Source organism: Anas acuta, chromosome 6, assembly GCF_963932015.1.
Source record: "Anas acuta chromosome 6, bAnaAcu1.1, whole genome shotgun sequence".
NCBI classification, from domain to species: Eukaryota; Metazoa; Chordata; class Aves; order Anseriformes; family Anatidae; genus Anas; species Anas acuta.
The window spans coordinates 38651516-38675601 of NC_088984.1; the positions used below are offsets into that span (position 1 = coordinate 38651516).

Here is a 24086-nt window from a genome sequence, read left to right on the forward strand (position 1 = left end):
GACCATCCCAATCTTCCCAGTCGTAGTGTTCTTGCTCTTTTACCTGGATAACAAATTTTGAGTACTTTAAGCTATTTTAGGATGTTTCAGGTCCAACTCTTACTGCACACTGGTGTAGCACAAAGTCACTGAAGTTATTCCTGGATAACACCACTAAAAGGTGGGTAGGAATCTGGCCCCTTTAATACAGGCTGTGTTATACAGTGTCAAGTATTATCTGTTTTAGAACACTACCTGCTACTCATTCTAGCCAATGACTCATATTTTAGGGATTAAACATAACCAAGTTACTGTATAAACTCTGGAAACATCTTGAAGGCAAAGATGACTTTATCCAGAACATCAAAAGTACAGGGGAAAAAAACAAACAACAACAACAAAAAAAAAAAAAAAAAAAAAAAAAAAAAAAAAAAAAACACTGGAAGCTCTAAGAGGTAGAAGCCAAGATTATCTTAGATTTCAGAGTTAATTGCAGATTTGAAGTGCCTAAAAATGCAACAGGTTGATCCTTCCAGCACTTGGAGAAAGCAGGAGACCAGTAGCTTCATAGACCAACACAAGCACCCCTCCCATCAGGGGCAGAAGGAGCTGCAAAGAAATCCTTTCAGCTCATATGGACCTTGAGGAAGAATGAGTCAGGCCTGCCACATCAGAAGTTTCTCCTTCCTTCAAGAGACTCTATCAATTTTGCAGAGGTTTTCAGCCCATTATCACATTACAGGTAGACAGTTGTCATAAAGCATTAGATCTAAACGAGGCTGACAGCATAACTGCAGGCTAGCTCCAGGCTTGGCAGTCTGCACAGCACCTGCAGGCGCAGAACCAGAGTGTGCTCCATCAAGAGACAGGCTGGTGTAATCTGCTGTGAATCACTTTGAATTGCTGCCCTTAATTGACAGTGCACTCAAGACCCGGTCTGTTATACAGACAAAAACCTCCAAGTACATGCATGTACACACACACTCTTGCCAGGAACCTGCTTGCCCTCAGATGAGCAATTGTTTGAGACCTAGTGGCTTTTTTAATTATTATTATTTTATTTTTAAAAAAGTTACACATTTTGCTCTGCTCCTTCATTACTGCAGACTCACCATCCTCACAGGAATAAGCAAGAGCAATGTTTCTCCTGAGAACTGTTCAGGTTTCAGGGCTGGGAGCAACCAATGTTCTGCTACCCTGGGGAAAGGAAGGGGCCACACACACTTCAGATAGGATTTTTGTTTTGACAAAAGCCAAAACCGTGGAGAATTGCTATGGGACGGCAACCAACTCCCATGGGACTTACAGGGCGAAGTGGTGGACCCTTTCCCTCACCAGGTATACCAGCATCCTGATATGTCATGCAGGTTTCAGAGCACCTCTTCTTAGACAGTACCTGAGAGAAAACACATCTAGATGACACAGAAGTCATGACTGACAACTTCACGCTCTACCATGAGCCTAATCCCGCTCCCTCCAAGCCAGTTAGCATTTACTAGGGATGCAAATAGGCAGGTGTCCAAACCTCCTTTGTCAGGTGATGAGGATCCCTCCTTTACTACTGCTGCCTCAGATCACCTCCTAAGCAAGCTCCCACCTCTCTATACCCCAAACTAAGCTTCAAGCTTTTCTTTGGCTTCAAGGTTTGTTTTTCTGATTGATGACCAAATTTTAAAGAACATTTAGGCCTGAGTTCTTATTTATGTTGTGCAGAAAAGAAGCATTGAGAAACTGAAACTGAAAGTGCTTAAATGCCTAGCCCCTGTGCTGACAGCAGAGGCTGTAGAGAAGCCAGAAAACAAAGGAAATTCAGAAAATTCAGAAAACAAAGGAAATGGCCCTCCAGCATTCTCAGGTTTTTAATTCAAGTTTCAAAAATAGTTTGCTGACAAGACTAAGGGTCAACATTGAGAGCATGCTTGGGGAGTATTCTGGCTGTTGAGACAAGTCCCTTCCCTGCCACAGATGCAGTTGTTTGCTTCCTGGTGAGAGGAAAAGCCATAAAGAGATCACGGGGCCGAAGAAGTGGTTTCCATGACCAGACAAACCCTTCTCTTTATTCTATTAAAGTCTGCAGGGCCCAGACTACAGTACCTGACCAGACTGACAGCAGCCAGCTCAGAGCCACGGGATCCACCCAGGGCTGGACGCTGCACTCCAATGGGCTCTGCCTTTCTCAGCAGCCCCTGGGACCAGCCCAACCTCTTCGGCATTTGTCTAGCCCCACAGGATCATTTCAAGGGCTGATTTGTAAGGGGGACCACCAGCAACAAACGTCAGATCTGGTTTAGGACTTGGTTTAAAAGCATTTAGATAGAAGAATAATTGCACAGGGATGTGGTTTACTCTGGAGAAATAAAGGCTATGTTTAAATGTTTGAAATTCCTGGTGACTAATAATTGCAACCTCTGCCTCAATAAAATGCACAAATAATGTTATTGAAACATTTCCAATCAAAAGGTATTATTTTTGGTTTAAAACAGATGCAGTAGTCAGTATTTAAAAGGAAGACGTCTGGGCAGGCTTACCTCTATTTCAAGGGAAGAGAAAACTACTGGAACATTGGTTTAGTCCCTTTTTCTCTGTTTTTACAGCCTTTGTACTACAACATTACAACCTTCATGCAGTTCCTCTGTTGCTTTTTGTAACCAAGTGGAGAGTAGCTCTGTGATCATGCACTGAAGAAGTTTCATTGCATGAAAGTGTGTTTAAAAGCCTGGCCTGGTAAGCCATCATATCCCTGGAGAAGCACTACTGCTGCAGGAGCTGAGCCTCCTCAGTACCACACTGAGTCATCCCAACTGGCACCAGCATTGCTCCAAGCATGGTTACTGCACCAGTCTAGCAGGCACCAAATAGATTTACGAACCTAAGAGTCCCCTGCCAATTTTGACTTAGAGGTTCACAGGGCTATGTGAAACGGACCACAGGCTTGTAGCTTAGCTGCTGTATTTTCAGTGGCATCTTGATACTTAAAGATGCATTCAGGCACCTACTAGTAACTGTGGAAAGATATGAAGCTGCAGGTGGGCACTTTACTAGCTTAAGTGCTTAAATACCAAGTGCTTAGTACTATCACTTCTGAAAACAGAACTCAGGATCCCCAGCACTATCTGAATTTTGCCTTTTGCTCTCTGCTGACGTGCATTGCTCACATGAGTAAAGTCAGATGTACCTCACAGAAGCTGGCAGAAATTGGGCCAGTGATTCATGATTCATGTACCTATAGGATTAGTTATAATTTGTGCCTTCAAGTAAGACAATAACTTTATCATGCTATCACACTCCATGGATGCAATATCAGCACATAAGGAAAACATTTATTACTATAAATATTCGGGCACTTGATAGTTATCCAAAAATATAAAATCAGGTTAATCATTCTATCCTACAATCCCTGGCAAGAGATTTGAACTCAGGTTTTTCTGGCTCAGCTTAAGGTTTTACATATATGATCATTTCCGCCAGCTGGCAGCACTAAAATCTTAGGCTGAAGTAGTTTTCCAGCAGCCAAATCTATCTGCACAGTAACATTACAGAGCTTAGCTTTTTGCAAGCCATATATTACCTAAAGATATCCTCCTATTGCACAGGGCTATGAAAGTTTACGTAGTACAGGTAGAAGAATTACTTTTCTTTTCAGAGTTAATCATTAACATCTCTCAGAGAAATAAACAACTGAAGCTATTGTGTTATTTCCAAAGGTTGCCCAGGGCAAATGAAATACTAATTTCATTAGCTGTCATACATAATTCAAGGGCGGCTATACTGTCCCTGCATGCATGTAAAATGGTTTCCAAAACTAAGCTGAAAGAGGAAATCTCTAAAGAATGCATAGCTACCCATCACAGTGAAGGCATGGGAGAACAAGCTAATAAACTTTTCTTTTAAAAAAAAAACACTCAGGAACATCAGCACTAGTGCTTGCTCAACTTCCAGTAACATGGGACTCCAGCCTGGGACTCATCAGCTCTCCTATAATTCAATGGGACACTAGTGTCTGGCCACGTAGCTATCTCCTGCTAGGTGTCACAGAAGTGAAAAGGTTTAAACCTCCAGTTTTGTCTCTTTTTACCAGGAGGTCTGTATATTCCTCGCTTCCTTCAAGAGAAGCTGCTGGGCTTTTTGCAGACACAGGACCCTGACTGGTGAAGTTACAGCAAACACAGGCCTGCCCTGCCCTCCTGTCAGCCCACCCGCATCACCATCCACGTGCATAGGATGAGGACACTGCTGCCAAACGCCCAGAGGCTGGCCAGACCAGCCAGGCTGGGGCTCCAAAGCCTTGTCCCAGCTCTGTGTAATGCACAGGTCTGGGGACAGGACAGATACTTGCCAAGAAACAGAGTCAGAGCCAAAAAAGCCCTGATGGACCAGCACCAGTGCAGAAGCAGCTCAGGCACCCCTGCAGCAAGCTCCTGGAATTGGGAGGCTGATGTGGGTCAGTCCATGGCTGCTGCCCTGCGTGCAGCTAAAACCTCCAGCGGGAGGCTCTCTGCAGAGGTTCTGCAACACATCTGCGCCCCAGCCTTCAGCACATCCCACAGTGGATGTACTTCCCAGGGTACTGCATCACCCATTAGCTTATGGCCAACTGCCTGGAAGCAGAAAAGCTAGGGGGATCTTGTTATAAAAGGGGATTACAAAGAAGGGCAGCAACTATAAGTGAACACTCATTGCAGGTGTTTCTCTGGGATGGGAATCACCCCAATCACATAGAACTGCTCAAGTGTTTGGCGCTAAAACAAAGTGAAATTATTTTTTTTGGAGTGTTGTTGACCCAACATCCCTGGATGCCCCATCTCTGAGTCACGTGCAAGGCTCAAATAGGTGGAGCACATGCAAGGTTTCCACAACATCTGAAGTAGGGCCTTACGTTATCACCTTTACTGGGAAGCCTCAGTAACTCAGATAACCTGTGCAAGGAGGTTCAGGTTCCCCCCTCCCAGCCTTCACCTCCTTCACAGCTTACACGCTCATCATCATCATCATCATTATTATTACCACCACCACCACCTCCCACACTTGACCAGGAAGCACCCAGGCTCCTCCTCCTGCATCTGGATGTTTTCAGGACGAACCCACTGACCTGCTCCTCTCCTGTAGCTGTTATCCTCCACCAGGCCATCAGAAGGCTTTGCACAGCCCATCTCCCTGGCAGGCTTCACTAGGCCAGCATGGGTCCAAAAGCTGTGCAACTCCTGGCCTGGGAGGCCACTGGAACACAGCTCTTTCTCTTGTCTTGCAGAGCGCATACTCCTTGTCTCCAAAGTGCTTCATTACCTGTTAATTAACAGAGAGCCTTCTTAATCCCTGGCAGCACAGCAGTGTGACAGACTCAGATGGGCTGGGTGGTCCCGACCCATCACATCACCCCCTCCCCAAGACACCTTGGGACGTTTAAGCAAGCGATCCCATCCTGCACTCCCACCTGGGTCAGGCTGCACAGCTGAGTGAACCCCTCTCAGGGCTGCTGGCAGCTGCCCCAGCCCTCCTGCTACGTGCTGCTTCCACAAAACACTTCCACCCCATGGTTCAAGCAACTTGCCTTTCCCTGGGCATCTTATGGCCGTGCTTTGAGCAACAGGGACAAAATCACCATCGCAGTGTATTGCGAGTTCTTTGGCTCAGGTGGGAAGGCTGGAGCACCAACAGGATGTTGCAGTAGTTGATACATTCATTTACATGGCCACATGCAGCATATACTGCATTTCACTCCGTGCATCTATTTGCAAGACAATATGCTCTACTTATCCACAGAACCTTAACAAACATTGCATCGGGGGAAAAAAAAAAAAGGAAAAAAAAAAAAAACAATTTGCAGAGGGTGAGTGCCTGTTAATCATAAGCTAAAGGGGAAAGGAAAAATTTTAAGTGAGATATAAAGGGAGGAAGTGACTCAGTGGGTGGGAGGGAGGGGACAAGCGTTCCAGACAGATGGGACATGAATAACTTTTCCATCTCCCCCTCTCTTCTCTCCCAAGTCTTGAAGAAACTGCTGTGTTGAAATAGTCAGTCATTAACTATTTGATGAGGTTTTAAAATCTGAACTGAATTCTCTGGATGTAACCAACTATTATTACAGGGTCTGCATCACAGCAATGCAAGTGTTGGAGCCCTTTGGCAAGCCATAGCGGTGAAGGCAGGACCGAGAATTTGGCAGGAAAAGCCACTAAATGGCGTCAGCTGCTCCGCTCCACTCAGCCCTGGTAATGCTGAAGGCATCAGAGCCATAGCACCGGGAGAGCCTGCAGGCTGCCCACGACCAGCACCAGGCGTCCATCAGTGCTGCCAGAACAGCCAGGGAGCTCAGCCCGTCGTGTGCTCAGCCCGCGGAGACACAGGCCTCCAGTGAAGATCACTCAGGAGGAAACGTCTGTGGTCCTCCAAAACCCCTCTCATTCTGGCTGTCTTCCTGTGGTCCAGGTCCTGGGGCAGATTCTTCCCCCGAACAGCATCCACCTCTTCAGAGGGCAGGGGCACGGGCAAAAATGCCCTCTGGTGCCAGGGCAAGGGCAGGGGTAGGCCGAGAGCTCTCCTCAGTTCCTGCACTGCCAAGCCCACCTTATGCTACAGAAACAGGCTCTGAGAAAACCTGAATGAAGCATTTCCTTTCCTGAATGCCAAAGGCTAATTGACCAGCATGAGACCTGCTGAACTTGGTGGAACCAGGGCAGATATAATCACTCAGGAGAGCCAAAAACCAATTAACTGAATGGCTTCAGCTGCTTTGATATCTGCTTCTTTATTCAAAAGCAAAAATAAGATCAATTTCTTAATATGCTCTGTAATATCTGCTATTCCTTCCCTCTCATTATTATTATTAGCATTGCATCAGTGTTTTGTGCATGTAATGAAAGAGTACAACAAGGGCTGGCGTGGCCTGTCTGGTAGAGATAGAGTGGGCAAAGTCTCAAGCCAAACAGTGAGCTATATGTATAGGTATATAAAACAGGAAGGCTGGACAAACCCTCCTTAGCACAGACCTGAGGGGATTCTTAATGCAAGGTAAGGGCCCACCCCTGCTGATCACTTTTACCTCTTGCTTGCACAAGGAAAAGACAAACAAAATCCTGCTTTACACTCACCCGGCATGGCTGTGGCAAGGCTTGGCCTGCCCAGCACGACCACAAGGGCCTCCCACGGGCTCCCCCCAGCCCTGGGAGCTCTGATGGTTGCTGCTGGCAGGCAGAGGCCAGCGGGCACCTCAAATCCCATTGAATTGCCCGGCAGTTCCCCGATGTGTTTTGCTTTTGAAATTGCAGGTTCCTTCTCCCTCTGCAGCTACATCACTAACTGAAACAACGTTCCCTTTGTCAGAAAGACATCAGCACTCTTTGCAGTCTTCTCTCCTACAGCCTAGCAAGAAATAGTACAGCATCGTACAAATCCTTCCCCTCCTCCCAATTCCTCCTTTTCTCCTCCCCTGAAATTAGGGCCACTTAGAGATACTGATCTCACCCATGAAGATACAAACAGCAGCATCTACATTTTTCAGCATCTCCCACGTATACCATCACGTGTTAACAGACAGCCTTCTGGTGAACGTGCAGGCTTCCCTTTTGGATGCGTGACTCTGTATGGCCCTGAGAAAGATTCCTCCAAAACAGCAGCAGCAAGACCGTGTTCATTTCTCTCATTATGCATTTTAGCTGAGAGCGTTTTACCAGACTGCAAAATAAGCAAATCATTGCAGAATAGGTCCTTGAAGAAGAAACTGAGAACTACAAGGACAGGGATGATGCTGGAAGCCTTTTTTTTTTAAGGAGCTGTAGATGGGTAATTGTCCAAGACAGACTGGCTTGTTGACTTTCTCACAGCAAAAGGCAGAGGGATGTTTAATTGATTTTAGCCTGTAACTAAACATATACTTCTTTCAATATAATGAACAGCAATGCTACAATACTGCTCTCCTAATGTAAATTGATCCATTACAGATGACTGTTTAGATCAATGTGTGATGTCTTCATTGGAAATAAAACTGTTTGCTCAAGATCGCTATAAAGACAATGGGCACTGATAGATGATATTTATATGACAAGGAATGGTGCTTAAAAAGGATATTGCCAAGACCGTGTCCATCAATTATGAAGCCAACATCCACCCAACAGCCATGCACACATTTTTAGAGGCAACATGACAGCAAGAAAGATCCCAATGCCTTTGAGATTAAACACAAAAGGAACTAGAACAGCCAAGGGTCTCTTCAAAGCCAAAGACATGCCTGTAACTGTACACAGTGACAGAAGTCAGCCAAAGAAACAAAAACACCCACTAAAATTTCACATGCCAAATCCCCGTGAGTCTTGCAAGGTTATGAGAGCAGGTGCTCCCCAAGTGCTTTTTTTGAGCACTCCCAAGCGGCCCAGGTGTATCAAGGTGGGTAAGGGATGATTAAAAGGACAACATTAAAGGCACAAGGCCTATTTATTGTCTCTGTAGCATGACACTTTGGTGGCAAATGTCCCCAAGCCAGGGCAAAACTGAGGGCTGTGCAGGTTGGCACAGGTGTGCTTATTGCTGCCAGTGCTGTAATCCTGCTCGTTTTCCAGCATGGAAACTGCTGGAAAAAAAACTACTTCCAGCCTCAGAGAGGTGTGAGCAGCCACAGTCCCTGGCCAGGGTAAGCAGCGCCAATGCTCAGGTAGGGCTGAACGATGCCATTTGCCCAGCTATGCTATACTACAGATACGCACAGCCTGAGTTTTGTCATCTCTGTGCGTTGAGGGAGAAGTTACTCCCACTACCTTCCACGTCAGTTGTGATTAACACATTTCCCCTGCTAGTAGCTATTATCATGGCCTTTCATTACCTCACTCACACAGGGCATTTTGTTTTCTCCCTCATGTGCCAAAGAGGTTTTCTAAGAGCCAGAGACAGGCTTGCCTTCCTGCTGGATCCTGTCCCAGCCATTCACTACTGGGGCAGCTGCAAGCACTTCTAGGGATGGGCTCTGCCTTTGAAGCACTCTGCCAGGGCCCATCGGAGCACTCGGTAGGACAGGGCCAGGGTACGCCATCGCCCTGCCCAGGGGCAGCATAGGGCACCATGACGACCTAAAATGGCCACCAGGGGTGACAAAATGGCCGCCACAGCGTCTACCTCCCACCCCCTCCCTACTCCCATGGCTCCTCGATGGAGAGTGCAGCAGCAGGGCAGGGTGGCGTGAGGGGCTGAGGGCGCTGCCAAGGCACCGGCTGTGCTTGGCCTTGCCTTGGCCGTGAGCGATCCCGATGTGAGTGACAGCCCTGCAGCTGGGTGACTCTCCAGGAGTGCTGGGTGAAGGTGCCAACCGGCTGGGCACAGCCATAGCGCGGCAGGGCTCGCAGGAGGTGCGGCTGCTGTCTATGAATGTGATGGGTGGCCCAGAGGTCAGGAGGGGACACTGGGTGTGGAAAAGTAAATGAAAGGACAATGTTGACACAGAACAAATAATGCTAAATAACTTGTGAAAATAGCGCCATTAAGGGAGTGATATTCCGCAACAGCCTTTAAATACAAATAGGGGAGAAAAATAGCCTTTAAATACAAACAGAGGAGACTCCTTCAGCTTGTGAAACTGATGGCTGAAGCCAGTGGCAGAGGACTGTGTTTGCTGGCCCCATTCTACTCCCCTTTACTTGCAAGAGTTCCCTTCATGTCAGTGAGACCCATCGGCTCCATCTTGTTCTTCCCTGGAGGAGAAGCACATGCTGGACACTTCTGGGCATCCCTGGTGAGAAGTAGCTGAGATGGTGATAAGCATTGGATGCACTTTCACCTCATGGTAAAGAAATCCTAACCCACCCTGTGCCACTCTCATATCTCGTTTGGTGAGAATTTGCTACTGAGTGCAACAACTGTTGATTAAGGTTGGTCACAAAAGTAAAGTTCCTTTCTGAGAACATTTCATCAGAGTTCTTGACCCCATTATGTTGTCTGTCAGACTTACTGAGATTAAATGCTACACATACATAGCATATTTGCAGAGTGAAACTATAACGAACAGTGATAGGTAATGTCTCAGTAGCAGCAAGTAGCCTTTTCATCAAAAGAACCCCCTTCTCCTGTTAAAAGGAATAGAAGGGTGAACTCTGTCATCAGCAGAAGTGGATTTTTCCTTGAAATAGTCACAGCTAGCTTCAGTTGAGCACTAAGGCCTCAAGTCAGAAAAAACAGAAAACAAAACAAAACAAAAACAAACAAACAAACAAACAAACAAACAAACCACCCTTCAATACCTGGGACTTTTACACAGAAGATAAAAGCCTAACCAAAAAAATAAAGACTGGAAGGGAAAGCCAGCCAAATTCCCATTAGAATATGGTACAGATTTAGCAGGGAGGAAAACCACCATTCAAACTGACTACTGAGGGCAGCAGTAGATTTTCTAGTTCTTGAGGTCTTCAAATCAAGACCAGACCCCTACTGAAGAGTAAGTTATGCCACTCCTCTTAGGAGGAAGTAAATGTAGTGCCTGAGCAACCAACATGGGACAGAGGGGATGTGCTGTGCCTTGCCTTGCGGACAGGGCTGGGGACCAGGACCCAACAGAGGTAAGCTGCTCAGCAGTGGAGCAGCCTTCCACACTCTGGCATAGCAGTGAGGCTTTATCCTTTCCCCACTGCCTTATTTCTTCTGGCTCCAGTGAACCACACCTACTAGTCAAGCAAGCCCAGCATTTGTCCATCAGTAATCACTGTTTTTGGGAGGGGGGGAAGTCAGCACAAATCTGTTTGAACTGCTGCTGTCACTACCTCACCCAGATCATCTTTTTGACTGAGGTAGGGCTGACTCACCCACAGCACACTCTCTGGTTGGCAAGCTCCCCGCTGTCTGCACTGCAGCCAAGGCATGAGCATGCAGGTTTCCTGCTATTGCAGTGAGATGGGGCTTTCACACTTCTGAGCTGTCTGTATATGAGCAAAAAGATGGACATGTGACAGGGGCACCAGAGCCACCCTTTCCAGCCTTCTTTGAACTTGCGCAAAGGTTTCAAGGGTGGCCTGCATTTGCTGCTCCGTGTTGGCTTTGTCACATTGCCTGTTCTCCAACTCTCAGGCTGCCAGCATCTCTCCCCTGGATGACTTGGCTTGTGTTATTTTGTGTTAAAACTGGTATGTTTTTTTAATGGCTATAAATAAGTTAAAACTGCATCTTTAATTAATCACTGCATTTCATAGTGTAAGTGGAGTTTTTTTGTAATGACTCGTTTATGATTTTAAGATGCCATTTGCTCACTGTCAAATATATCTAGCTTTTATCCTTGCATGTTTAACAGGTTGGGGATAGAAACAAAATTTCATCAATGGAGGATTCTAATCCGTTTAATCTAGTGCAAATAATTGGTTACTAAGTGGGAAGAGATTGAATAGCTACTTTTATCTAAGCAACAATGAACTTCAGGCAATAGACAGTATGTTCATAATCTTAAAAACATTTTAAACTAATCTTAAAATGTTTATTTTTCACTCACACAGGTTTGAAATTGGAAATACATATGTCCGGATGACTAAAACATGAAAAACAGATAGGAGCAGCAGCATGTAAAGTATAGAGAAGTAGAAGCATTAATAGAAATATTTCTGCTATAGTAGCTATTAAATGATTTTTTTTACGGTTTGGAAGAAGAACCCATATGTTTAAAGGATTTTTCCCCCCAATTAAAATAATATTTAGAGAAAGACACACATACACACAGAGTGCATGAATAAAATTGTCTATCAGCAAAGTGAGAGTTGCTAATCCTTTTGTTTCTTGCCCCACTGGAAAGCAGAAAAGGGCACCTAATCCAACACCATTGACATCTTCACAGTGCCTGCCTGGGGCACGGGCATTTTCAAAGGCTGGTTCATTCTCTCTGCCACCTCTCACACCCACTGAGGCCTGTGGAAACCCACCCTAACCTTCCTGCCTCACACACTGGGACTTTGCCAGCAGTTCAGAACAAAAAGTAGCTCACCAGTGCCAGGCTCACGGTGTTCTGCAGTATGGACATTAGCTGGTACAAACAGGCTGCATCTCTGGCAAGGAGATGTTTTGTTAAATCTGCCTTTTCCTGCTGAGTAGACCCTTTCAGATGTAGGGAGAACAGCTGTGCATTCCAGCATGCTGCACGTGGCCAAATGCAGTTGTGCACAGCTTCTGAGTGCTGAGCCATTCCCTGAGTGGACAGACATTTGATTTTATTTGGTCTCAAATTTAATTCAAGTGATGAGCAGGTGGCTAGATACCAAAAGATGTGGTTATTAACACCTTCCTCCCTCCATTATTTGTTTCTCAATGGAGCAAACAGATACTTTATATAGGATGTAAATGTGCCTTAAGAAGAACTGCATTGCAACTACAGCAAAATATAAAATACTTTTTAAAATTGCTTTACCTCAATTCCTAGACAACTCAACTCTGATGTGCAGTGTATGCTCTGTCTGCTAGGATTGAATCCATGCAGTCACCACTTTGTTAGCTTAAGAATTTTGAGCAGTTTTTTCCATTTATCTGTATTCTTCCCAAAATCATTTCACACATTTCTCAGATACATCAATCCTTCCGGCATTCCTCTAGACACTCAGTAGGATGCCTTGCTATAAATATAATAAAGCCTTTTATTATGTCCATTAACCATGGACATGTGTGCTCCAAGAGTTTCCTGACACGCAGTCATTTGTGGCTTTTTAATTATAAACAGAAAATTTCTACCAGCAAGAGACAGCAGACTGGAAGTGGATCTTTATGGGTGTTTTTTGAGCGTGTTCTTCAACAGGCTGACAGCACCCACACCCTCTTTGAGATCCCATAGGAGACTCTCTGCGTGTGTATATACATGTACATAAGAATCACGTAACACGGCCAGTTGACCTTGCGTGATAGGAATTTGTCAACTGTGCTGACCCACGTGGGCTCATGGAGGTCTTTCAAATGCCAATAATAGCACTTTTTCCAATATGCAAATGTTTCTTCCCTCCCATTTTGCAGACCTCATTCCTCTTGAACTCAGGGAAAAAAAAAAAAAAAAAAAAAAAAAAAAAAAAGCCCCGTAAATTACTTGACAAATTAAGTCATTTATTGAATGCGTTTTATTTCAACAACCAAAAAATTCTAACAGCCTAACAATGCACATAAGTTAAAAATTAATTATCACTTAGTGATAACAAAGATAAAGTTGATTTACATGGAAAAAAAGAACATTTACAATATGTTAATCCTTATTCACATTGTTGATACCGCAATAAAACACAATTCATTTTTTTTTTATTTCACAAAAAAAAAGGCGGAAAATTGTGCTTTGTTAAGAGGCACTACAAGAAAAGTTTCTTTCTCCAAATAGATATTATATGATGGATATTGAATAAATAGACATATATGCATTGTAATTCGCAAAGTTCTGGCAAGACCACAGGCTAAAATGCCCACAGATTCACTTAGAACCACTGCAAAATTGGCAGTGAAATTTAAAATAAAAAGGCAAGACTCAGCATTGAAAAAATACCTAATAAAATTTTTGGTTGAAGTGTAAAAGATACTAAATGTTGATGCCATCATCAGATGAACAACCTAACAAAGCTTGGCAAAATTCAGTTTCCTTTCAAATGTATGGAGTGATTTCAGCTACAGGATAAGAAGACAGTTTTGAAAGAGTAGCTCTGAGAGAAACATAAAGCAGCAACCATTGAAACGCTGATTAAAGCTGCAGCATACTACAGAAATAAAGGATGAAGACCAAAAGGGGTGTTAAGTAAGCAACCCACCATCATCTTCCAAAGGTGTATGAAATTTATGCAGAGATACTCTTATGTTTCAAACATTAGTTTTGAAAAAAACCCTTAAAAATTCCAGAGGTTACTGAGCAGCTAGAATTAGCTTGTATTGCAACGCCTTCTCCCTGTATATTGTCTGTTCTGAGTAAATATCTACACATAGAGGTTTGTTTTTAATTTTTAACTCCTACCTTTTATACCTTTCAAATATATAAATAGTATTAACAGTTATATTACATTGCCTGGTGTAGTAAACAGAAAATAACTTTCAAAGTGATATTGCATGAGGTCTTTGTCAAGGTTACATGAAAACCCCTGTGAAGGAAAAAAAAAATCAACCTAGAAACCTTGTTGGTACAGTTATGATTGCAATTTGAACAGGCATCTGAAATCAATCCAGCTGCAACAGTAGCAAAGGTGAGGTCTCTTCTTAGAAATCCTTGCACAGAAGTGAAAAGTAAATACTACTTGGTGTCTCTGGCGACAAGATGCTTCAAAACAGGTGGAAACTATAGTAGATTGCAGCTTTAGTGCTCACACCATTGAAGAGTCAGTCAGTATTAGTTCTGCTTTATGTAACGTAGTTGCTAGTTAGGTAGCTGCAAAACCCTTTGACAAGTGGGTAACTGGTTGTGAAGGGCCTCGTGCCCCCGCAGCAGGGAGGCTGGAAAGCACTCATGCCTCGGGTGCTCTGCGCTGGAGGTGGGCTGCAGCTTGGGAGACCCGTGGCTGAAAACACTTCATTTCACTGGCACAAATGCGCGACACAGAGGAAGCCCAGCTAAAACAGAAACACGGGGAAGCTGGAGAAGAGGGTGAATGGGAAATCACCAATGCAAACCCTTTATCTCTCAGCAATTTACCTGGACAGGATTGTTGGGATTGTGGTATTCCATGTCCCAATGTAACTTTACACTTGTGTGTGTGTGTGTGTTTCACCTTAGTAAAAACAAAAAGCAACGAGAAGGAAGCTTATAAATTTTAAGATCTGAAACAGAGAACAGGTAAATAAAATCCACAGTAAAATGTGGTTCATAGTATGAATTCCATACATCAAATCTCAACACATTATTTTTCTTCTCTTTCTATAAAGACCTCATTAGCGGACAAGTCTTCTATGCACTGAATTACAGTTTTAGTCATTCTTACTCCCATGAAAATTCATCTGTTCACTACAGAAAGGACTGTGGAGAGTGGAACATGCTGTATCCTTTTAAGTGTGCATTTTGTTTAAAGTACTTTAACTTACTAGTTTTCTTTTTAAGGTGCCCTGATTTGTTTTTCCATTTTCTCTCATTTTTCCTCTTTTTTTGGCAGTGTTGATTTACGTCTTTAAATACATACCTCAAAAATTATCCATCAAGTTGCCAGATAGGAAGCCATATAATAATAATAATAAAAAAAATAATCAGGGATAAACATAGAAAATAAATAGAAATTCAAAAATAGTCACCACACCCTGAGAGCAGGCGGCAGTTTATCAAAAAGCCAAAGCAACTCATTGTGAAGTGGTTTTAATACATAAACAAGTCTCATCTTTAAAGAACTCATTTCACAGTCTATACTTTCAGGCTGCAAAGTTCCGTCCCATGCAATTTTAATATATATATATTTTATGTAAATATATATATACACACACAAAGTTGTAAATTTTCCTTCATTGATTTCATAGGACTTTTTCTTCCCATTTACTTGCTAGATGTCCCTTTCATAAGTGCAAGATTAATGAAGGCATAATCCTATGTGATTACAATGATTACTTCAGTCACATGTAGGAAGTGTAACACTCAAGTGTCTGTGTCAAGGCGATGTCTGATTGGGCAATGCTGAATTCATTCAGTTTGCACATGGATCATGCGCAACAGAAACAAACAAAAAGTAAAAAGAAAAAAATAAATCCTTGGATCAATGTATTGCTTTCTGTTTTCCTATCTCACATTATCTCTGGTCGATGTCCACTGGAGCTGCCTTGTTTTTGTCGGGGTTCTCTTCCTCAGGCTCCACTTTGTACATTTCCTCAGAACCCTCCTCGCTGTCATTCTCCTCCGACTCCGTCAGCAGCTCCTCATCCTTGTACTCTGCCACGTCAACCACTGTTCCCAAATGTTCTTTTAGCTTCCCGTGGTGCTTTACATGGTAACGTTGGTTCTGGAAGAATTTGATGATGGTGTGTTTGGGGAGATCCAGCTGAGCAGACAGGGTATGAATGGCTTCCTGATCAGGGTAGAGACCTACATCGTGGATAAAGCTTTGAAGGATACCTAGAGCTTCCAAGGATATCTTGGTACGGGATCTTGGCTTTTTGGCACAACTGTCCTCAGCGGGTGGAGGAGGAGCCTCTTCTCTAGGTGGGGAATTCTCCTTTGCAGGCTGGGACTGCTGTCTGTGCAGCACCTATAAGATTAAATAGACAAATATTTCATGTACACAGTGACCCCTTTGGTGCTTGAGATACTACATGGGGTCTAACTTGTATTTATGAAGAAAAGTACTAATCATTTCCCACTAGCTTTCTTACCATTAACACAGCTGTACCAGTAACTACAGGCTGAAAGGAGAAAGCAATATAAAAGACAAACAATGTAGGCAAAAATAGACATACAAATACAAAACGTAGGTAATAAAAAGAAATATAGCCAAAACCAAAATTAAGTCAAAATGTGTTGTAGTTTCTTTGTCACAACTGGCCAGTTGTCCCATCTCTGACAAGTCATTGTCCCTCTTTGCTCCTCTTCTGCCCCTTCATTGTTTCCTCTTGTCTTTTTAGGCTAGAGACACCATTTCTACAATATGACAAGTACCATACAGACCTAATCAAATGCGAGACTGTGAGGTGCAACTTTATTGTGAATAATGATTTGTCATTAAAAATCCATCACAGCTCTTTTATGGAAAAAAAAATAATATATATATTAATAGAAGTCCAGAGATTTGATAAGATTTCCTTCTATCAAGAGTGACATCACAGACAGATCAGTGTTTGTTGTTGTTGTTGTTTTTAATCAAATCTGGCTTAAATGCACCTCTTGTAAAGATTTCTCTGTTTTACATCTGTATTAATTTCACTAGTTGAAGAGTTCAAATAATTATATCCCTCCACTCTGAGAAAGCCTCTGGGCAAACATTTTCCAGTCTTGTAACAGATTTTCACCAGCAGTATCTCCTTTTCGGAAAGTTTAAAGAAAGCATATGTAGCTCTTAATCTTCCTAACAGCCACTTAAAATGGCTAAGAAAGGGCCTTATGCAGCCCTTTTTTCAGGAAAACAAAACAAAACAAAACAAAACAAAACAAAAACACTTGCTCTGAACTGCTAGAAATACAGAGGAACTACATATGCTTTCTTTAAAACCAAATCTATACAAGAGAGATTAGCAGCAAAAGTCCCCTACAGGATTGAAGACTCTGTTTGCCCAGAGGTTTCGTCAGATGCAGGGAAATAATTATTAGAACTCAACACTACAGAGCTAACAAAATCAATATGGATAAATATTTTCTTCCACAAGTAAGAGTGAATTCTGGCTCTTCACCCAAAGAAGAAAATGTTTTTGCTGCAAACCGTAACATCAAGAAAATCAACCCTACATTAAAGCTCTCTAAAGGGGAGAGAAAAAAAAATAATGGAAATTTGTTGAGACCTAGCAGTGAATTTTACACACATACTGAACCCCTAGTAAAATTGTACTCTATCAGAGTTATTCATGCAAGAGGAAGTTCACTGTGGAATACGTGCAAATAAATAAAATGTCTCTGTGCTAAAGAGCCTTTTATTCGTTTTCTTCACCAAATGCTGCTGTCATAATACTTTATGATACTAGCAATCTCCACATCACAGTTTTTGAAGAGAATATGAAAGTCCCCAACAGCTGCCCACTGCCTAAGTTTGGCCGCAGAGCCGGACCTGGAGGAGATGCTGCGAAAACAACAGGACTCGCAGCCCAGAAGAGGGATTATGTTCCTCCTGCCTGTGCCTTGTGGCAGCAAGAGGCACTTGGCAGGCAAAAAATGTCTCCAGCTGATGCTCAACACCAGTATGAGAGACATGGTGTTTCCATGAACAGCAGGTACAGGCGAGAGCACACACGTGTGGAGACAACTGCATGTCCGGATGACTGCAGCACAAGCCACTGCTGCGGCCACGGAGCAGCGCTCATCCAAGTGGCAGAACACATCCAAACGAGGACGCAGCTCCCGGCAGCTCCACAGTCACATAAAAGCAGGTGCTGCCAGCAGTGCCAGGCAGGTCTGAACAACTACGAGGATGTGCTGCTGAGCAGAACTGCAGCTGTGTTCCAGTGTCCATGGATTCACGTGCCTCCCAAGCACATAACCACTCCAGGTGTAAAGAAATGGAGCTAAGCAAGCTGCACTGGGGGAGAGGAGAAACTCAAATGGAAATGCCGGGTATTCTGTTTTATGTTTTACTACATCTCATGTAATAAAAGAGCAGAATGTTCCAATGAACTGAATAGCTCGGTTGCTCTTTGAGCATTTCTTTTTTGTCCATGGATTGTTTTCAAGGAGAAAGAGCGACGATTTCGACTAGAGGCATTACAGATGAGGGTGAGATCTGTACCAGCATCAGCAGGGAGCATTGAATGCAGCAGAGCTGGGCTCGCTGACACTAGCTGAGGACCCAGCCCCATAAATTTGTACCACAGCCGCTACCTACATTATCTCCAATGTTGAGCCCTCTGGTCCTATCTCCTGACACCATAAGGCCGAGAGCAGCCAAAAAGAAAAGGATTTAACACCGTGAACTGCCAGTGAATTTACAGCCAGTGTCATATGAAAAACCTCATGTAGCATTGCTGATCAGGAGCTGAATTCAAGTAGCAGCTAACACAGATAGAAACACATCCAGAAAGAGTGTGAATTACTCAGTTCATTCTCGTTGGAGTTGAAAGTCTTTTTTTTTTTCCCTTTTCAGTTGACAAATAGCATGAGAAATGATCCAGCCTGAAAAATGTTACAAGACTTCCAATCAAATATAATGATGAAAAAAAATCCAAAAATCAGCAGCAGTAAAATGTTTAATTTGAAGGAGATGAAGAGATGCCTACAGCATCTATAAAGCAATCAACCAAAGAGGGCCGAGAGCAGGAGGGAAAGAATAATTTTACTTAACCCTTCCTTCTCTGGAGTGACCTCTCTAGCCTTTTCCAAAGAGAAAAATACATAATGCAGAGGATATCAATGTAAAAAAAAAAAAAATAGTAAAAGAAAAAAAATAGTAAAAGAAAAAAAAAGGTGGCTTATTTGCCTTACTGTTTTCTTAAATAACACGGAACTCTGAAGCTACTCTTGCACCACATAAATCTCATGTTTTCACTGACTTCTAGGGGCTTGCTCCAGATTTCTAATGGCACTAACAATGGATTTCAATGATAAGACATTATCCATATACACACACACAGATGTCTAAACGCACAGACCTTCCTTCAGATTTAGGCTGTGACTAGTTTTGTACTTCTTTTCAACAATATGGGCCATTTAGTACAAAAGTGCATACTTTTCTATGCAAAATAGATCAACGGTTGAGGCACATGATACAATATGAAATCCAAATTACCTTTATGTTAAATATTTGCTTTCAACTGCATTTGTAAAGTGCACTGATTTAGTCAATTTGCTTCTTTCATGTCTGGCTCTGCATGCCACATCCCCATGAAGGAAACTGACCATTTTTGGTGGTTTCAGATTTTCAGATTTTGGGGCCATTATTACATTCTTAAATCCACAAGTCAAATTTCCACTGACTTCACACACTGTTGGACACACCCTGCCATACACTCTGTATTTTGGATCAGTGCTGTTCTGGTGCTCTACTGCAAAAAAAAGGAAACCCCGCTGATTCTTTTGTGCTTCGAGTACAGGCTGTAGCACATTTACCAGTGCAGCTAAAGCCTCCCAAATTATGGTCTGAACCTACCACTAAGCACCCTGCATATAGTGGGGCTTCAAAGAGAAGGTACAAAAATGATGGCCAGATGCAGCTTTCCTTTTCCCAAGGACAGCTGGCGCTGGGCTCACAAGGGGCACACATCGGCGTAGGCTCCCCCTGTCCCCTTTCCCACTCACCTCTCCCACCTCTGTGCCTTCCCCAGCGCAGCCCCAGGGCTGCCTTCTCCTCATCCCACTCTGCTGCCAAGTTCAGCTCACCCATCTGTTCCGCTCACTGAAAAATCCTTCATGGGCTCCTGCCATCCCACCTCTGCTTTCTGTCCACCCGTGCCCTTCCCCACTGCTCCCTGGCCACAGGTGGGGCAGCCTCCTGCTCCCCAGCCACCACCATCTGGAGCTGACTTCCCCCGCCCTTCCCTCCCAACCCCCCCCCCCCCCTCCTCACCATCTCCCCATCTACTTTTGAATCAAATGTGAAGATATAGATTTCCTTCCATGCCCACAGGACTTATTTTTTCCATCCCTTCCAGAGATTTCATTTTTAAACTCTACAGGCATCACTGCGTTCTCAGCGTTTCAGAACAGAGCGGGTATGAAAGATGTTGCTATATGAAGTTTCATTCAGGTAGATTTTAACCTCATAGACAAACTCATTTTTTCAAACAAATTAACCAGCCCTGGCAGAAAACTTGCAAGAAAACTAATATGATGGAAGTTGACTTTAAAAGATAAAATGACTGGTCTTAAATCACACTGTACTGAAATATGATTTGAAGGCCACAATGAAAACCAGCTGGAAGCCATGTGTAAAATATAATAGTACATGCCTACAGGGAAGGAAGTGAGATATTGAATGATTAAGTTTAGGAGAGTATATAATGTAGTGTATCATTATGGCAGTGATCGGGATTACTTGTAATAAGCTAAGGGTTTGTGGTCTTTCTAGAATCCAAAGCCAAGTATTATTGGGGGGAAGGGATCACCGCACTGCTTCGCATGTATCCACTCCCCATGTCTGCAAGAGAAACCTGACTTCAGCAGCCTGAGACAGCCATGTTCTGCAGAAAAGAGGTGAGTGAACCCAAACCGAACAAACACCACGTCATCGAAGTCTCTTTTCTGCACTGTATTTAATTCTGGATGGATTCACTATCCCACTGGTGTTCACTTACATCTTCACCCACTTTCTAGCTCAACCCAGACGTGAACAAGGTGAGACACTAAAGGGGGCCAAGCAGGATGCTGGAGCAGGGCGCACACACGCCCTCATGCACCCTCGGCCAGCAAGGCACCAGCTAATGACACTCACTCCATGAAATGCCACGTTTTGTTGCCTGCAGATTAGAAACAGGAACTGCATTTCTACACGGTAACCCCAAATTCTTTTTTTTTTCGTGCTGCGTTTCTCTTGTTCCTTTTGCAGACAGGATTAGCCATGTGAGCTCCTTTCCAACAGGTTTTGCTGAGATGATGAGGTGTCCCTTAGTATTAAAAACATCAAAAATGTAAAATTCTTGGAAGATGAGATTGTGCTTTAGCAACAGACACTGCACTTCAGGCTACCTTTTCATCTTCCCTCCACATGTACATCACTCTCACAGCCAACCATGACACTGTTATATCACACCAAAAGACTTTCATGCCAAAGAGAGTACGGTTTTAGCCAGCTTAAGGAGCCCGAAATAAGGGCCAGAAAGAATGCCCACACTGCAAAACATGGGTTCAGTACATCTTTTTGGTACATCTAGCACCAGCCACCCTATACATCCCTTACAAGCATACACAACTAGTCAGCAGGATTTGCCACCAATTGGACTCCGTGCAAAAACGGCTTCACTACGTATTTGGCCGTGCAAGCACGCCCTTTGGAAAAGCTCCTTCCCAATGACTTGCTACAGTCACAGAGAGTGTAGGGGACAAGCCAAAACAAGGTGTCCAGCTACACTTTGCTGAGACCTGCAGGTGGAATTTGCAACACGTTACCTTTGCAAGCCGAGAGCTCCAAGGCAGCTCTGTGAGTGCCTGGCCATCATGCTAAGAGTTTACTTAAGAGACAACCTCCATCACCTTTCAAAGAAACCTTATACTAGAAGGATGTACTGTCTGTCCCTCAGAGCAGATTTTACAGAAATAATCTGTGGGAGATTATCTATTCAAACAAACAACCTTACACCCGTTACCCCCAGTCTTTGGCAGTTTATCTTCCTATACGAAAATGTGCAAGAACAGAACAGAACAAACTGCTGCAATAAACAAGGTTACACCCTGACAGCCTCCCAGGCTGGGGGTCACACTGGCAAGAGCATTAATTAGATACAATCACTGTGCCAAGACACTTTAGAGGTTTACTAGGAATGTCTGTACAAGAAACTGTAGCAGAAGTTACAACTTGCACCTGTGTTCATTTCTTTCCTTTAAAAAATGTGGTTGTTAGACTACTTTTTTTTTTTTTTTTTCCCTTGCAAAAATATATTAATTTAGGTAAACGTTGCAACACTAGTCTGAGCCCCAAATGAAGTATTTTCGTTGGGCTCGTTCTCACAGTGGTGATTTCACACCTTGACATCATAAAGCTGTGTTAAAGACTGTGGTTTAGTTTCCTTGCTTTTCTTGGATTATACAGTATCCTAAGGTCAAAACTCAGGAAAATCCAAAACTGTTATTAAAAAAGAAAAAGTATCTATGAAGTGATGACAAATTGCAGACTACAGGTGTTAGATTACATTTTGACTTCAGGCAGGTTTAATATACTTTAGTTTCCTTTTACAATTGCCCGTAGCAGGTACTGTTATCAGTAAGGGATTTGAAAAAATATATATGGTACTCAATAAAAGAAGACCGTGTCAAAAGAAATCAATATGAGCGTGCAAAATGGTAGGAAGTCTGACATGGATAAATATGTTCACTTTCATCTAACTTCAGTCCGAGCTTCTTTTAATTTTGTAACTCAAATACTAACAACACATCCTGTGCATTTTCCAATGCAGTTTAGTAATTGCTTCACAAGGGTAAACACCATTATTACAGATAATTATAATACATGCTTGTGATATGATGTGTCTCATCTCATGCAAGCCAGACCAAATCTTTACGAGCTGTTGGCTAGAACAGCTTGTAACCCAGGTGCCCTGGGTCCTCTTTAGCTGCAGAGACAAAGCATTCACACTGTAAAAAAAAAAAAAAAAAAAAAAAAAAATCCCTGAATATTCAGGTCTTTCCTGTCACTGTTCATCTGCTACTGACCACCACTGGAGTCAGAATATTGGATCAGACAAACCCTATGTCCTAAATCTCCCAGCTCTGAGGTACAATTCTTTCTCTGAGACATGCAAAAAGGGGAATAAGGAGGAAATCTGAAGAAAGAAATGAGTGCCACAGGGAATTCAAACTCAAAGGCAAGTTTGTCTTCCAGACTGGAATGTGAGCTGGTTGAAGCGATTCATTTCAACATCTTTGGAGCACACTCTCCACATGCTTCTCTTTGCTTTACGGCGGTCGTGTTGCTTAAGGGCAGGAAGTACAGTGATCTGAAAACATGGCAAGCACTGAACAAATACCCTGTCTCTGAAATAGTGCAATCCTGCAATTCTCCTCTGGGATCAAACTATCAAAAATGGTCAAAAAGAGTCAAAAGAGATAACAAAGAAATGAAAATTTGAAAAAATAGCTCAACTTTCAGTCGTGCATTGCATTTGCCACCACACAAAAATGACAGCATAAGCATTTGCACAACGCAATTAATCTTGACTTACAGGCGGGAGGGAAGGTGTCTGCTCCCTGCACCCCCCCACACACACACTGCTCCCTTTAATGCTACTAGGAGCTTAGCATGCATCAAAGAGCAAATACACCACAAAACATTTTTAAGAGCTATCATCACTGGAGATAAAACATAAATTACAGCCTGATTACAATGCGCTGCTAAGAGGCTGAATGTGCAGCATAGCTCACAGTGATGACCAGATAACTTTTGGACAGGTCTTAAGGTTACTGTAAAACATCTGTGCGTAGGAATCTGTTCTCATCTTTGCTTTTCTTTCCCGGAGCTGTGGAGCTGCTGTCTGCACAGTTGTTTGAAGAATGTTTACAAATCAGCTTGACAAAGAGAAAAAAAAATTCTGCCATCACTTGACCGCAATCATGATCTTATTCTTCAGTAATGCGTGGTTTATTTCCCTTTCCTGATCTCTGCTAATAGACAGCACGTGCCTACACAATAGCCACTATTTTGTCTGTATAATGTTAAAAAAATAAATCACAAAACTCTGACAATGCAGAGCAATGTCCCGGTGTTTCCTGGGGTAACTGTTCTCTCTCGAACGCTAACACAACTCTTCCCACAAAAACACAGGCACAACTTTAATTGCTGTGCAAGTGCCTGAGAACTGGCTGATTTTATGGGCTAGCATAAATGAGCTCATGCTGATGAACGTTAGTGGATTAGCTCTGCATTTCCCATCTTTGGCTG

The 24086-nt window shown here is 43.2% G+C and overlaps 1 protein-coding gene and 2 long non-coding RNA genes across 4 annotated transcripts in view; 1 reads left to right on the top strand and 2 right to left on the bottom strand.

Moving 5' to 3' along the window:
* Positions 1 to 5336, bottom strand: part of LOC137858622 (uncharacterized) — a 35293-nt gene extending 29957 nt beyond the window's left edge. The window contains exon 1 of one of the 2 annotated variants that reach the window (XR_011097893.1): positions 5069 to 5336. This is a non-coding gene — a long non-coding RNA (uncharacterized lncRNA). The remainder of the gene's footprint in view (positions 1 to 5068) is intronic. The other variant, XR_011097892.1, reaches the window with a different exon arrangement.
* A 57-nt stretch (positions 5337 to 5393) lies between these two features.
* Positions 5394 to 8247, top strand: LOC137858623 (uncharacterized). Its single transcript, XR_011097894.1, has 2 exons — positions 5394 to 5806; positions 6065 to 8247. It is a non-coding gene; the product is annotated as an uncharacterized lncRNA (long non-coding RNA).
* A 4769-nt stretch (positions 8248 to 13016) lies between these two features.
* SATB2 (SATB homeobox 2) overlaps positions 13017 to 24086 on the bottom strand; it is a 132400-nt gene continuing 121330 nt past the window's right edge. Inside the window, exon 12 of the mRNA XM_068686633.1 lies at positions 13017 to 16109. Within this exon, the coding sequence (XP_068542734.1) occupies positions 15654 to 16109 (456 nt within the window). The 3' untranslated portion in view covers positions 13017 to 15653. The remainder of the gene's footprint in view (positions 16110 to 24086) is intronic.